The sequence below is a fragment of the Cyprinus carpio genome, chromosome B11, assembly GCF_018340385.1.
Source record: "Cyprinus carpio isolate SPL01 chromosome B11, ASM1834038v1, whole genome shotgun sequence".
Taxonomy (NCBI): Eukaryota; Metazoa; Chordata; class Actinopteri; order Cypriniformes; family Cyprinidae; genus Cyprinus; species Cyprinus carpio.
In genome coordinates this window covers 11,034,207-11,050,665 of record NC_056607.1, presented here as the reverse complement: position 1 = coordinate 11,050,665, position 16,459 = coordinate 11,034,207, and the positions used below count along the sequence as shown (strand labels likewise).

Genomic DNA, 16,459 nt, shown 5'->3' with positions numbered 1-16,459 from the left:
TGTGGCCAAACCTGTGACTTCTGCAGCACATGTTGTTTTGTAAGAGTGCTGTAGATCTCTCTGTTGGACTGAATGTGTGTGGGGGCCGGTGAAAAATGTAACCCAGCTGAGGAGTCTGGCTTTAGAAAAATGTTAAACATGGACTTCAAATTAATTTCTGCTCTCAAGCGATCTTGTTTATCCAAACTGATTTGAATTAATACACGCCTCTAGAAAGATGACAACGTTGTTTAACCTGTGTAAATTTACTGGAAAAAAAACTTGGCCCTGATGTGATTTTCTCATGAAAAAAGGCTAATCCGCTATCTTAAGACTTCCTTTCTTACTGTTTGAAACTAAAGTAAATAAAAACACAGTCTTCTTAAAAAAGATCAAGACCTTAAACTTTGCTTCCTTGTATACATGACAACAAGAAATACTGTACATAGCTGCCTGAACTCAACACTAGAAAGACAGCTCCAGGACTCTTCATGATATACGTGCTTCATAGTTCACTAAGAAAATGATGCCATCACATCATTCCAAACCTATAATTCTTTGGCATGTTTTTGAAACATGAATTAGGATATTTTTAATAAAAATTCTGTCCCTCCACACAGAAGCTAAAGCTTAAAGTTTTCATTAAATTTTTTTTATTAATTAGTGTTTTGAAGATTAACCAAAGACTTATAGCGTTGGAATGACACGAAGGTGAGTAAATGATAACAGGATTTTCACTTTAACAAACAAATATTAAAGGAGCATTCCACGTTAATACAAGTAATTTTTTAAAATGCAGAAATAAATAGTTCAGTTTTAAAAATGTGTTTAAAATGATGTACAATCACATAAGATAAAGAGTAGCCTAAAAAAGCAATTGCATTTAAAATGCAGCAGGTCACATCATGGAGCCACTATTGATCCCAATAGTGCTCACTTTATTATTTTTTATTAAAGAAAAACTGAGAATTGCACAATGGTGTATGTTAATTTTTCCTTTGCATGACTCTGCATTTATGCTGCCAAGTATTTAACAAAAGAGTTGCATATTACTGATTTAAACCACTGATGACAGTGCTTTGGACAGTGTTTAACTTCTGTGGAACCCAGAGCATTTATTTATGAGAGAAGAATTTCATGAAAAACAGGTCAAAATGGAAGGAAAACAGGAGAAAAGTGATATGTCCATTCTGAAAAACTTATACTTCTCTGTATAAGAGCAGCAATGAAAGGGCCCTCACACCTGGGCTCACTGCCACCCGATGGTTTTAGGAAAACAGCGGACGGTGGGCATTTAAAGTGGTAAATACAGGAGGAATTTATATGTGCCAAACTTCCTGCTGCCAGCTGGTGGAGCTATGACTATAACTGAATATTGGCATGTAGATGTCTTCAGTCCAGGACTTTCATCAAACACATGAAGTCTGGTGCAAATCGAAAACATGGTATGTTTGAGTTACAGTAAAACATGACATATCCTGTTGCCAACAGGTGGGGCTATGATTATAACCAATTATTGTCCTTTAGATTTGTTTAGGCCAGGACTCTTATAAAACGTGTGAAGCTTGGGGCAGATTAGGCATTGCATACATGAGTTAAAACAACTTGTTTTGCTAATAGTGCATCACAGTGTTAAACATGTCACTTCCTATTGACATTAGGTGGTGCTCTGACTATAACTGAATCTTGGCATGTAGATGTGTTCAGGCCAGGACTCTCATCAAACAAGTTAAGTTTGGGGTAGACTGGACACTGCATGCCTGAATTACAGCAACTTCCTGTTTCACTGCATTAATAGCATGCTTTAGCACTTAGCTAAGTGTTGCTAGCATGCTTTAGCATGTTTCAAGCATGTTGCCAGCCTATTTAACACTTTCTGATGCTTTTTAATAGGTTGCTAGGAGTCCAGCGTTAAACATGTCACTTCTTGTTGCCAGCAAGTTGGGCTATGACTATAACCAAATACAGGCATGTAGATGTGTTCAGGACAGGACTCTTATCAAACTTGTTAAATTTAGGGCAGATTGGATACTGCATGCCTGAGTTACAGCAACCTCCTGTTTCATATAGAAACATCTAACTTTGTCAGGCCGCCAGGGACACGCCTTTTGACAAAACGCAAGATCTTTGCAATTTAACATTGCAAAGGCCTTAAGATAACCCTCACCAAATTTGAAGATGATCCAATTAAAACTGTAGCAGGAGTTCGTCAAAGTACGATTCCATTACAAAAAAAAAGAACTTTTTGTAGGTAATGTTGTGTTACGTGTGTACCGATTTTCGTACATGTACATAAAAGGTAACTTGAGGCGCACTCTGTTAAATGATTCCGTAGCAGGTACTAAAAAATTTGTACGTAAGTACAAGTCCTGTTCCATTGCTAAACAATACTCATTACAAGTAAAAGTACTGGTAAAAAATACTTAAGTAAAGTACAAAGTACTCCTCTCAGAAAATTCGGCCAAAAAACACAGAGTACTAATTACTAGTTACTTTTTAGACCGTGATATTTATTACCAAAAATATATTCATATCAAAGACCTATGTGGATAAATAGCAACTCTTGAACAAAACCAACTTGGCCTTATTGTCAAAGTATGTGGAGTGGTCATGATACGGAATTTCTACTTTCAGTACCTTTGGTTGAACAGTGGTAAAGGCGTTCCTATCATGCTCGGTTATAAAGTCTTGATTTCATGTTGGCAGATTACTATAACATGCTCGGCTTGGTGGTTCGAAAAAATGCATTATTTTTCACATCAACATTATTACAATAAACTTTCTCCCCATCCTGGCACAAACAGCTTGATGAGTTCCGGTTTGGTGAAGGCCCACCTTCCAAAAAAACGAAACCGTGTTTGTAAATTGGTTAGCTTGTCCCAGTGCGTAGTATTGGCTAACAGCTCAGACGGTGTTTCAGTACTGCCCCGCCCCTTGCCAAAGCAGCAAGTTCTTTTCTCTGCTCCAGTATAGATTGCATCAATAGTATCATGATCAATTTGAGCCGATTCAGGACCCTGAGAATATTAAACAAGAGGAATCACACAGAACCTTTGGCACGCAACGGATATTGCAGGACAATTAGAGTTTGGATATTGTATTTTTTTGGTAAAATCCGTTTTAGATAGGATGTCAAAAACTGCTTAAACAACAACTGCATTGACTATGTTCAATAACCAGCACTGTAATTCCTCTGACTCCCCCTAAAAACTTGACACTACAGCCGCACTTCTTTGTCTTCGTCTTGTCTGATCCACTCACCATCGAACCATGACCTCACCCCCTAACCGGCCAACCAACCATTTCGCGTAGGCGGGATTATTTTAATGATATTCTAATGGGCTGCTTTGTGACAGCACAAACCCCCGGAAAACAACATGGTAGTCCAAACTACCGTTTTTTGTAGTTTCTGAAAAGGGATTTTTTTTAATCTCCCTTGAGTCAACTTTGGCGATTTCTAACGTTGTAGATCTTTTTTTATGCCCAAACATACCACTACCACTCTAAAATAAAAAATACAAATAAAAAGCATAATAGGACCCCTGTAAGAATCCTGCTTGTTACACTGCCATCTCTTCAACACACCGCTTCTGGGGTCCCGAACCTCCTGCCACCCCCCTCAGAAAACAACAAACTGTGTGCATACTACACACTCATAATTTCATGTATACTGAAAATTAAACCCTAACCTTTTTCTCCATACTGAATCTCAGCGCTAAATATTAGTGTCTCAACCTGTTTAGTACGGAGACTGTAGTTCACAGTGAAGTTTTAAACGCTTTAGCCTATATGTAGATTAAGTAAAAAGGCTCATAAATGCTGCTGAGATAGTATCTTGAAATGAGTAGAGGCTGTGACACCAGAACAGCAGTCCTAACATCATGACTTAACAAGAAGGATTCTCCCCAAGCCATCAAACTGACTTCACAGAAGCAAGAACGCCATTCCAGATCCGCAAGCGATGGCAGAACTATTTTTCTCCTCAGTGGTATTGGCTTGCATGCTCATGTTGTTCTCCCACAAGACTAGTACTGCACTAAAAAAAGTCAAGTAGTGTTTATTTTTTGATTTCATCAATGTCAATCCATTTTCACCATTGTTCCTAGCCCATACTGTATATTGCCATAATATACATTTTACTATGTTTTTGGTCCACTATTTTTTTTCAAGGGCACTCCATTATTTCAAGATTGGAAATTGGTTTAATCCAATTCCAAGTAGTTTTGGATCAATTACCATTAATCTCAATCTTAGTTCTGTGTGTTTTGTGTCTTTAAAAGTAGGGTAAGCTTACAGGCACAAGGAGCTTGATTTGCAAACTTGAATTGAAAAAAAAAAAAAAGACAAGCATACCTCACACAGTCAGTAATAAATTCAACAATGACCCTCAATCAGTTCTTTTCAAAATAACTTAATTTTGGTAAGCATGATTACAGAGGCCATATACAGGAGGCCCTATGTTAGGCCTATTTTTGTAGATAATGGGAACATCAGATGGCTTTGAACACTGTATATTGCATTTAGGCAGAACTAGGATAGTAATATTAGCCTACAATACAATATCCTTTCAACACATTTATTACGGGTAAAAAGAAATGTAGTTTCATCTTTGTTTAAAGACTTTCTGTGAATTTCATGATATTCCTTACCCATCCATTTCCTAGAAGGCTATTCCTCAGTCCAGGTGTGGATTCTATTCTGAATGTGTTGATAACAAAGTTTTAATCCAGGAGCACAGGAGAAAATAATTTCTACTTTAAAAGCACAGAAGAGCGCGACTTTCGTCCACAAGCAGTTCATTTTATAAGTTAGAGTCCACTATTTTGAGATATCGCATATCCATTTTTCGTGGCTGCGCTTACTGACAGCGTTCATGTTACAAAAAAAAAGCCTCGCCCACATTGCGCGTGGGAATTAAAATTATGCTACCTAATCCCGCGCAGATATTCAGACTGTATTGACAGGAGAAAACTGATGACCGTCAAACTCACATCATGATAGAGGATAGAGCGACGCAGATTGTATCTGTGTATATTCAGCTGTGGCAAATTGAGGTAATGGAACAGTGTCGGTATCGGTAATCCAAATATAGAAATATTTATGATTACACTAGTTTTTGTTTTCTCCAAGCTCTGATCCCATAAATGACTCTGAGTCTCCTTCACTGTCTGATAAGCTTTCACCTGACAACTGCTGCAGCGGCGCTATTGTCCAGGTTCAGATATCAGCGTCTTTTTAATTGGTCCCTTATACTACGGATATATGGCTGCTGAATTGGCCTTCAAAAGTTTGAATACAATTCAAATTGTGGGGCGTACTCCCAGTAAACAGCACTGTGTGATTGAAAAATGGGTAATGAATTTATTTTGCTTAATTTGTACTTTTAAGACAAGTAAAAGCATTTATCAATATACTCAAAAAAGTACAAGTAAACCCGAATAAACTACTTAAAATCACAAATTCGTGAGTGAGTATTGTATTCGTTACAATGATGTCGATTTTTGCCGGCGGTGGACGCGTGTGCAAGGTGAGCATTGTTTGGGTGCAGTTTGCAGGGAGTTTTGGACATGTTTTCTGGTCCAGGGTCTGGAGAAAAAGAAGAACAAACTCATAAATTCCAAAAGACCACCCACACCACAGGCCCTCAGAAAAATAAAAAAAAATTGATAAGCACAAATACAACAAAACATACAAACATACTCACATCTTCACCCAGCTCCCCCGGCCTCCCCTCACTCCCTTGGGTCCAGGGGTTCCTTTTCCAACCCTTGAAGAGTGAGAAGTTCCATGAAATGCAAAGAGGTTTCCTCCTCTTAACGTCTGGACTCAGCCTCAGTCTAGACAATTTACATCTGCTAGGAATGAGGTGTTGTGTTTCTGTTAGCAGTGTGTGCGGTGCACTGGAATAGGTAGTGTTGTGTTTCTTTGTGCACTTACCCAAAACAAATCAATAAATCTCAAAACAAAAATCATCAACACTAAGAAACAATAAAACAAAAAACAAAATAAATCACAATCAAACATTCTCAATATTAACATCATGATACATCTCTCATATTTAACAAGCACTCGGCCATACTGGGGATTTCTTTTTATCCTGTCTAGAATTTTGAATTTTCAATGATAACCATATATGTGAATTTTTAAGCCAGTTGTGGAGAGGATTTTCCCAATTCATTTTCCCTAGTGTTGTGTTTAAAAAATCAGCTCTAGACAAAATTTGTCTGCACGGTATCTCGATTATGGATCTCTCTGCAGGAATGAATGGATCTCTCTGTCAGAATAATTGTATATTGGGAATCCTCTATATTTTGATGAAATGAGCATGGGATTTTTACTTTTGGACCACTATTGGGTTGTGTCAAAAACACAACTACAACATTTCTCAGTGGATGAAATGAATGGGATTTTTACTTTTGGACCACTATTGGGTTGTGTTAAAAACAGATCTTCTGTAGGGTTCAGGATACTTACAGGTGCTCCTTGATCTCCCCTGGGCCCAGGATAACCCTAAAACGACACAAAACATGCACATAAACGATACAGATACTCCACTGGATATGAGTTTAAAGTCCACATGAAATCAACATTTACAATATTTATTAGGTTGTTGCACATTGCTAGCCTTAACTTGAACAATTAATCCATGCAAAATTAGTCAAATTAATTAATTAGTCTTGGTAATCTTTAATCAAATCTAATAATTTGCTTCAGCTCTGGAATGGCATGACTTCTCTAATGACATCAGTTTGAGGCTTGGGCCATGGATGTGGAAGAATATGCTTAACCACGCCCCTCCAACAGTTAGTTTGCTGCGAGTGAGAGATGAGAGGAGGAGCGCAAAAATAAAACCCCGGCCTCTACTCAGTATTCAGTTTCGGTTGGAAATTCATCACGATTCTGAAATAAAGTCGGCAGCACATTCCTGTTCACATGGACTTTAATTAAAGACAAGAGGTTTAATAAACTGAGAGGTCTTCTACCTGGAAACCATGGCAGCCCTCTGTTCCATTTCCTGGTGGTCCATCTTCACCCTAAGAATAATAAAATAAATAAAACTTTGCAAAAGCAATGGACAACTGCCTTTGGTTAGTTAAAACCAGTTATAAAGATCAACAGCATCAACTCACCCTCTCTCCCATCAGGCCTCTGTCTCCTGGGGCCCCTTTGATTCCTCTGGGCCCTTTAGCTCCCTAAAGCACAGACATGCAACATGGGAAATGTAGGTCAGTCATAGATGAAGCAGGAGGTCAGGTTGAAAGGTAATCAAGACTAGTTCACATCACCCACCTCTGGCCCAGTAACACCTTCATCACCACGATAACCTGGGGCCCCTGTCCTTCCTGGCTCACCCTGTTGGAAATGGGGGAAAATTATATTCCTGAAGATATTCAAATATATAAGTATCCCTCTATTTGGGTTGAAAAACGCTCTTAAACCAACCTAAATTAGTTTTCTTATCTGGTTTAAGATGATCTCCCTGCTTGGTCAGGATATAAGAAAAAATATATAATTTATACACTGCTGTTCAAAAGATTTTTTAATGTTTTTAAATTGAGTCTCTTATGTTCATAAAGGCTGTATTATTACTATTTTTATTATTATTAATATTATTTTTTTTACCAAAAAAAAACAGAAGAAACAGTAATATTGTGAATTATTATGGCAATTGCTAATATTGGTTTCCTATTTTTATATTCTTTAAAATGAAATTTCTGTGACACAGTGCTGAATTTTCATCAACCATTACTCCAGTCTTCAGTGTCACGTGATCGTTTAGAAATCATTCTAATATGCTGTTTTTTATCAGTGTTGAAATTGTTGTGATGCTTAATATTTTTTTGGAACTTGTGATCCTATTTTCTTTGATTCTTTGATGAATAAAAAGTTCAAAAAGAACAGCATTTATTCAAAATATTTTCTACTAATATACGTCAACTAAATTGTATATTGTAACACAAATTTGAATAAACACTGTTCTTTTTTTTTTTTAAATCAAAATATTCTGAAAAAGTATCACATGTCCCAAAAAATAAAAATCAAAAAAACATTAAGACAAAAAAAATTAAAAATAAACAAATAAAAAATTTTATACCATGATCATTCTACACTGAAGACTAGAGTAATGATGCTGAAAATTCAGCTTTGTTTCACAGGAATAAGTTATATTTTAAAGTATATTAAAAAAGAAAATTGTTATTTTAAATTGAAATAATATTTCACAAAATAACATTTCTGTTCAGCATTTTTTATCAAATAAATGCAGCCTTGATGAGCATAAGAAGCTTCATTAAAAAACATTAAAAATCTCACTGATCCCAAACATTTGAACAGCACTGTGTGTGTATATATATATATATATATATATATATATATTATATATATATATATATATATATATATATATATATTTTTTTTTTTTTTTTTTTTTTTTTTAATTTAATGCAACATTATTCTATAAAAAAAATCTGTAGTAACTGTTTTGTTTGGAGAATAAAAGTCACTCCAAAGTCAAGGGCGTGGAGACTGAAGACAGAGAGCCATTCATGAGAACATGACCACAAACTGGAATCATACAGTTATTGTATCATATGTTATAACATTTAGCTTTTTGCTGGCCTTAGACATCTGAGTCATCAACTAAAAATATTCTTTTGGAAAATGACTCAGTAAAAAAATATTTTGTTATATATACATTTCTTATTTACTGCAACATCACATTTAATAGAGGGGAATCTGACACATGGGCAAATTGAATCAGTAAAAAAAAAAACAGGCTTTGAGAAAGCAGTGGCTCATGAGTTCAGAAACGCATCCAGATTTCCATGTATTTGAACATTCGGTTCTTTCCCATCCCACCCACTCAACTCTACTGGAAAATATCTCTGCCAGGACAAAACCAATAAAAAAAAAACAGAGTTACTCACAGCAAAAAGTAAAACTTATGATTCTCTGGTAACTTCAAGCACAAAACTGAGCATTTTGCGATAACGGCAGTCCTCGCTAGTCACTAACGAAGATTATGTGAAAGCCTAAAGAGCAGCTGTTTTTGAGGAAACTGTGAAACCATTTGGGCACGTATGTGCTCCGAACACTCTCACGTAAGCTGCACAGGAAATTTAGAGTCCTGAGAGGCAACAGAAATTTGTTGGTCTGTTCACAGTTGGCCTGGCAGTTTACAAGAGCTGTAGAGAGACGTCAAGCACTGACAGACCTAGCATGCATGGTGTTCTGTGGAGCAGCTGGTGGTGGTGATGTAAGCCTCAAGACTCCTAAGTCCAAATCTCAGCAGATTCTCAAGGGAATCTTGAGTCAGGTCTGGCATGTGTAATCACTCACAATGTCCTTCCTAAAGTTGATCCTTTCTGATGAATGATATTCAATGCCTCAAAACTAGCCAAAACGATTGTTTAAGACAATAATTTTTGTCTTGAGATAAACAATTTACTGACTGTGTTAAAAACCTGCCTTAAACCAGTTCAAAGCTGTTTTGCTCATCTCAACTGGTTTCCCAGACTGGCCAAGCTAAGACCACCAAAAGGTTTTTTAAAGAAGTACTCAAGATTTTAGGTAAAAAATTTTAGGGGCCTTTTTTTCACAAAATAAAAATATTATAAAAATAAAATGAAATGTCAAATGAATTTGATTTCAAATTTTTTATTTTATTTTTTTAAAGAAGCTGTATAGTAGTTTGGATAATGTACAGTCAGACAGTCATTATTGCAAAATAAACCCTTTTAGAGTAATACAAGAGCCCTCTGATTTCTGACAGTGTCTATGAGAGTCCATGTCCGCCATTTAAGAAAAAACATGCTTTATTAAATCATAATTATGAGATAAATAGCAAATATCATGAAAAAAGTTTAAATTATGACATAAAAAGTCCTAATCATGTGTTGAAAAGTACCGTTCTGACATGACATTGTGACATTAAAAGTTATATTTTTTATGCCACAATTATGACATTTATCTCATTATTTCAACTTTTCAACTCATTAGTTTGACTTTTTATCTCATAAATATAATTTATCAAAGTATGGTGGAAGTGGTCCAGATCACCTTGTCAGGGTGTAATTTATAATAATGACTGTACATTATCGTTTACTGGTTATATGTACTATGAATATTTACGTCTTCCTTTTTTATTTTCATAAGAGGATGCAAAAAACAATCACCAGTGCTTTTTAATTTGAAATGATCTATGTTTTATGTGATTAGGACTGGATGGAAGAACATACAGCCCAAATTAGTTTGGGACACTCAAATGACGTCATCTTTTACTACACAGAGGGTAAGATATTCCTGTTAGGGTAGAACATTTGTATGATTTTAGGTATTACAATACATGTGTTGAACGCTATATGCTGCTCAGTGTTAACTCGCCCAGCCGGTCTGACATCGTCCATCTGGAGTCCATCTTTATAGCTTTTGTTCTTTCCCCTCCCACTGCCCAAACCATCACAAATGGCAGAAGCACTGGTTGTATTTCTTTGTTCCTCAGGTTACTTCCTAACACAGCCCAGAGGTCCAATGATCTCAGAGATTTCAGAGGGCCTCTCAGAATGCCTGTGTCCTGAGGTCATAAGCTTTCATCCTTGTTCATGCTCTTATAACTTACATACTGCACAATTCTGCACCATATAATTCTGGATTACCATTTGAGGAAGTGTATAAATGTATAAAGATATTAAACAATTGAACTCTTTCAGTGTCTTAGTTCAAACAAGATAATGCTGAAGGACCACTCTTACACACTCAAAATCTGTTGAACACCACTCATGATGGTTTTCGTCACTCACTCACCGGCTCTCCATTTGGCCCTGCTGACCCCTCACGTCCTTGTTCACCCCGGGGCCCAGGCTCACCCTGTCAGAGTTAGAAGTCCACATTCATGTCACTTGTATCATTATTTTCTTATTGAGTGCATAAACACAGAAGGCTTAGACTGTCAAACAATTTACGGAACAGAACATGAACAATTAACAACTAATGAATTTGTCTGGACCAGACATTACAGTATGTGCATCTGTGCATATATTGTATGTCAGTAATTAGAACCACTTAATCTTTTAAGTCAATGTGAAATCAAACAGAAATGTACTTTCTTGTGAGCAATTCATTCGTGTTATTTCAATGGGGGGGGGGGTGCAGAATAATATCTGAAAAATATTACAACCTTGCCTCTTTCAGTTGGAAATCCACACAAAAATATTGTTATTATTTAGAAAAATTAAAAGATATGATCATGTTAAATATACATAGAAACATTTCTTGTCATAATTATATTTATCTCAGAATTTCAAATTTTTTGATATCATAGTTATAATCTATTATGTCATATTTATGACTTTTCATCCCATAATTACAACTTATGTCATTGCTATATTCTATTATGCCATAATTGAAACTTTTTAACTCATAATTACAATTTATGTCATAGTTATAATCTATTTTGTCATATATAGGACTTTTTATCTCATAATTTTGACTTGTATCATAGTTATAATGTAGTATGTCATAATTTTGACTTTTTATTTCAAATTATGCCATAGTTACTTTCTCCTCATTTTTGTCCTTTTTTAATTATGATAATTATGGAGGAATTTATAGTCAAAATAATTACTCAAAAGCTCACAACTATGACAAAAAGTTGATTTTATCACATAAAAGTTTAATGTCATAATTTTTACTTTGTATCTCATAATTTCTACTTTTAATAACATAATTATAACATAGTATGTCACAATTTTGACTTTTTATGTTCTAATTTTGAAGGAATTTACAGTCTAAATGAGTTTCAGACATTTATTCAACCCTACAGCCTAAAAAAAAAAAATGTCATTTTTTACTACACAGAGTCTAAGATATTTCTGTATAGGAGGAACATTTGTATGCAAAATTACTGTTATTATTATTGGCTTGCGAATGTCATTTTAAGTAATTTCAAATTGACTTTAAAGGGATCATATAATGCTGCTAAAAATAACATAATTTTGTGTATTTGGTGTAATGAAATGTGTTTATGCGGTTTAAGGTAAAAAAAAAAAAAACCTTTTTTTCCACATATTGTACATTATTGTTTCTCCTCTATGCCCCGTCTTCTGAAATGCGTAGATTTTCACAAGGCTCATCTCTCTGAAAAGTGAGGTGTGCTGTGATTGGCCAGCTATCCAGTGCATTGTGATTGGCCGAATGCCTCAAGCATGTCACGGAAACGTTACGCCTCTCAACATATTGTGATGCCTTGTCCGGCCAGAGCGACGAGACAATAACATAAAACCCATTATAAACGTGATATAATCATGATTTCTAGTCGTGTTTTATGTTGGAAGTGAGCAGAGGCCGGAGGCCTAAAGTGAGCCGCGGTCTAGAGGGAACCGCGGCCGGCTTGAGTGAGCAGAGACGGGCGGCTTGAGAATGGTGCGGTAAGTGGCTTCTACGAAGGAGCGTACCTTGGGCTTGCACCAACTACATGTGACAAACCCGGGCTGGACGCCACTTCGTCCGTGGTGAAAGCTGATTCGGCAATCCACAGTGCAAAGTTGATGTATTTCCTCAGCGACCAGCACGGATCAGCCCCAGGCATGACGAAGCGGATATCGTCCTCTTTTGGAAGGCCAAACAAAGTAGTTTCGCGTTCACAGTGAAACACACAGCGTCTATACGACATGGCGGCGGCAACAACAATACTACAACGAGAATAAAACCTACGCCTTCTTTCTTAACATCAACACCTCGTCATCCAAATACAAACCTACACACATACTGACATATAAAAACGAGCTAATTCAAGAACGAGCCGATCACCAAGGGCGTGGACGACTTTAGTCTTTGCAACTTCACAGATCTTCTTTATTCACCAAGAGCATGTAACACTCCAAAGAGAAAGGAAAATTTGAAATCGCATCATATGACCCCTTTAAATTATTAGCAGGGTTTTACCATTGTGTTTAGAAGGGATGCATTGTGGGGTATTTTCTACATACATGTGACATATACTTACAGGGTCGCCTCTGGGTCCTCTGTTACCACGGGAACCTTGTTCACCTTTCTCACCAGGTGTGCCCTGACAGAAAACCACATCAGATCACCTGCATACTTTGACCCTCACATGTAAAAAGACCCACATTTGCAAACAGCTTAAAACACAATCATTCACACTAAGAAGTAAATATAAATGCTTGATTACTCTTTCTCCTCTTGGGCCATCTGGTCCTGGCAGTCCCTAAAAAATAACAGGAAATAGAAGAAACTTTTAGATAACACTAAAAGCAGATCTGTCACACATTACTACACTGAAAGTTCAGAATCCAAGTCTGTGAAAACACTTACGTCATCTCCTCGCTCGCCTTTATCGCCATTGGCTCCACGAGGACCCCTGTCTCCCTGAAACAACAAACAATGAGACTGGAGATGAGCCAATGTCCATCAAAACTAGTTATAATATTATAAAAGCCCATAAAGAATCATAACCAACCTATGTCAACGGCTATGTTGCATTTACCAGTCAAAAGTCATGATCTTAAACTCTTTAATACAAGGTCAAAATCTTCCTACGTACCTTCAGCCCTGAAGACCCATAGTTTCCAGGTCTTCCTGGTTCACCGTCTTTGCCAGGATCTCCCTGAAAGCAACAATCAAACCCAGAAGATATGTTTCTAAGTTTAAAGATGATTTACTGCAAGAAATGACTTCAGCTTATAAAAAGGTAATATCACACATTGATCTCTTGATCAAATAAATGCAGCCTTGATGAGCATAAGAGACTGAGTGCTCTTGTTGCTGTCTGATCATGATTTCTAACATAATCTAAATTTTAAATCTCTTACTCTTTCTCCTTTGGGTCCATATTGGCCGGGGTCTCCTTTAGGACCTGGTTCTCCTTGCAAGCCCTACCAAATCCAATAAAAAAAAGTTTATTTATGAACAATGGAGACGAACATACAACCAAATATCCTACTTCTCATATAGCATATTCTTTACAACAGAATTTAAACAAAGTAAAAACTCTGTGCAGAGTTCTAAAAGCAGCTTGGATGTCAAATTTGGTAAATGTTTGGCTACTTAAGAAGCAAATGTCCCACGTCCTGGCCTCCAGATGCAGACTGAGTGGAAACAGGCACTTGTTAAACTGACTGACACACTGCACATCCTATGAACATTGCTCAAAGGGGTGGGAACATCTACAGTCCTACTGAGGTGATGCTTTAAAGGAGAATGAGATCCAACTCAGTCAATTAGATTCTGATATCTAAATGTGTGGATCTATAACTTAATCTATAAATCTCAAATGCATCTGGATCAACAGAAGCTTAAATGCACCTGGATCAATTCCTTACTGAATTCTGCCCTCTGCCTTATCTGTATATTTATTGTACATTTGTAACATATTGTAGACACTGCATAGTAAACATAGACCTATAAACACTTACAGTAAGTAAGTACTCAAATATAAAACCTGTCATCCTAAAAGTATGTTTATGCACAAAAGGAAGATTTTGCAAACAACTAGGTTAGATATTTGTATACTCTAACCTGCACAAAATTCACTTTATGAATCCCGCTTAGCAGATTTATAAACACACAGGCAATTCCTTTGCCAAAATAACCATATATAGAGTTTACTGTGTGATTTATTATGCATTACTTCATCTGGATATAATCTCATTATGCATACTGCCATCCACTCATGTGATGCTAATACATTTAATGGTACAAGAAACTGGAAATATAGGAAAGAATAAAGATTGTAAATGTTGCTTTGCTAAAAATATTTATTATTTATTTAAAATTTATTTTAATTTAATTTGGTATTTTTTTCCCTTTATATAACATAAGTGCAGAAGATGCACTTTTTTAACAGTTATACTTACATTTGGCCCCGGTGACCCTTTGCAGCCTGGAAAGCCAGGGAATCCTGCCTCGCCCTATGAAATATAATACAAACACACAAAACATAAACACTTTTCTTCATAGTGGGAGTCAAACACCCTGAACTGCATTAAATTAGCTCAAGGGTGACATCATGCAAAGAAATAAAGTACTAAAGAAAGCGTTACAAAACAAGATTGCATGCAATGGAGACTGAAAATAACAACAGCAAGAGAAACATGTTGTAAATCACACCATGATAAAGTTTTACTGTGAGCTCAGATGTATCGTGCAGATGGGGGAGTAAATTAAGGGACAGTGATTTGTTGAGTGGAATATGCCTTGGAAAGAGTTACAGTACATGTTGAGAACTAATTGAGGAGCAAAATGACCCGAGGATGAAGATTCAAGGGTCAAGGGTCAGAGACACAAGACTAGGCTGTTTTCCCAAAGCACAGTCAGACTTAAGAAAAAACACAAAACAGAAATGGAGCATGCGTCAGATAGACAAGAGAGATAACCATGCAATGTTTTTTAGTCTCTGTTGTTCACATACTGTTAATCTGAAATCTGACACAGGATGCCAGAGAAAGCAGCACAGGAAGATGAGAGAGAAATAACATCAAATCTAACACTGCAATCATACAATCTGTGCACTATATTCCAAATCTTCAAAGCTTTGTATGAAGTACCAAAATGTAAATCATAATCTACTAACATCACATCTGGTTAATAATTGTACATGAACACAAATAAGGTTTGAAAACTATGAACCGTTTGAAAACTATAGGAAGATTTTCAGATCTAAATTATCGAATTTTCAATTCTTTAGTCATATTAGCCATCTTATTCATACATTCATGAAGTTTTTCTTTTTTAGCCATTCTTAGACTTTGGAGTTCCCTGACTCCATTCACTCTAAATATATGGAAAATATCAGCAAATATTATGCAAAAATTCTCTTTTTTATTCCATGGAAGAAGAAAAATGATACATGTTTGTTAAATGATTACAGAATCTTAATTTTTAGGTGCACCATCCCTTTAAAAAGTTGTTTTTGTGTCATATAGGAAGAGGACATAAGCACTTACCTTACGTCCATCAACACCATCAAGACCATGTTGACCTTTGTCTCCCTAAAAGTAGGATTGAGATTCAATTCAGTACGATGAACAACTGGGCAAAATGGGTAAGACTCAACAACTAAAGAGACTGCTAATAAACAAGCTCACCTTGAAGCCTTTATGACCTCTCTCTCCCTGCAGACAAAACAAAAGTGTATTTGTGATGTTTTGCAGATCCAAAATGAATTATGAGATAAAATAATCGACTGCAGACTCTTGGAATGTGCTTTTGATAAAAATGTCCGTTGAATCTGCAAGGAAGTTCTGTTTCTTTTACCTTATGACCTCTTATTCCTTGGTCTCCCTGGAAGGAAAAGAAAAGAGTATAGATTATAGTTTCAGCAAGAGTGCATAAATCAACTGTAATATAAACAGAGTGTAAACATTTATGAGAGAGAGTGGAAGACAGACCTTCATTCCTTGGTAACCGACAGGACCGGGATCACCAACATTTCCCTAATAGGAGAAGTAAAGAAACATCAGAG

At 36.3% G+C, this 16,459-nt stretch overlaps 1 protein-coding gene across 1 annotated transcript in view; it reads right to left on the bottom strand.

Moving 5' to 3' along the window:
• Nucleotides 1–16,459, bottom strand: part of LOC109098825 (collagen, type VI, alpha 1) — a 39,074-nt gene that overhangs the window by 14,876 nt on the left and 7,739 nt on the right. The window contains exons 10-25 of the mRNA XM_042733901.1: nt 16,386–16,430; nt 16,252–16,278; nt 16,083–16,109; nt 15,942–15,986; nt 14,853–14,906; nt 13,809–13,871; nt 13,541–13,603; nt 13,312–13,365; nt 13,169–13,204; nt 12,983–13,045; nt 10,783–10,845; nt 7,270–7,332; nt 7,110–7,172; nt 6,963–7,013; nt 6,454–6,489; nt 5,684–5,746 (exon numbers count right to left, since the gene is read on the bottom strand). Coding sequence (XP_042589835.1) covers nt 5,684–5,746; nt 6,454–6,489; nt 6,963–7,013; nt 7,110–7,172; nt 7,270–7,332; nt 10,783–10,845; nt 12,983–13,045; nt 13,169–13,204; nt 13,312–13,365; nt 13,541–13,603; nt 13,809–13,871; nt 14,853–14,906; nt 15,942–15,986; nt 16,083–16,109; nt 16,252–16,278; nt 16,386–16,430 — 816 coding nt within the window. The remainder of the gene's footprint in view (nt 1–5,683; nt 5,747–6,453; nt 6,490–6,962; nt 7,014–7,109; nt 7,173–7,269; nt 7,333–10,782; nt 10,846–12,982; nt 13,046–13,168; nt 13,205–13,311; nt 13,366–13,540; nt 13,604–13,808; nt 13,872–14,852; nt 14,907–15,941; nt 15,987–16,082; nt 16,110–16,251; nt 16,279–16,385; nt 16,431–16,459) is intronic.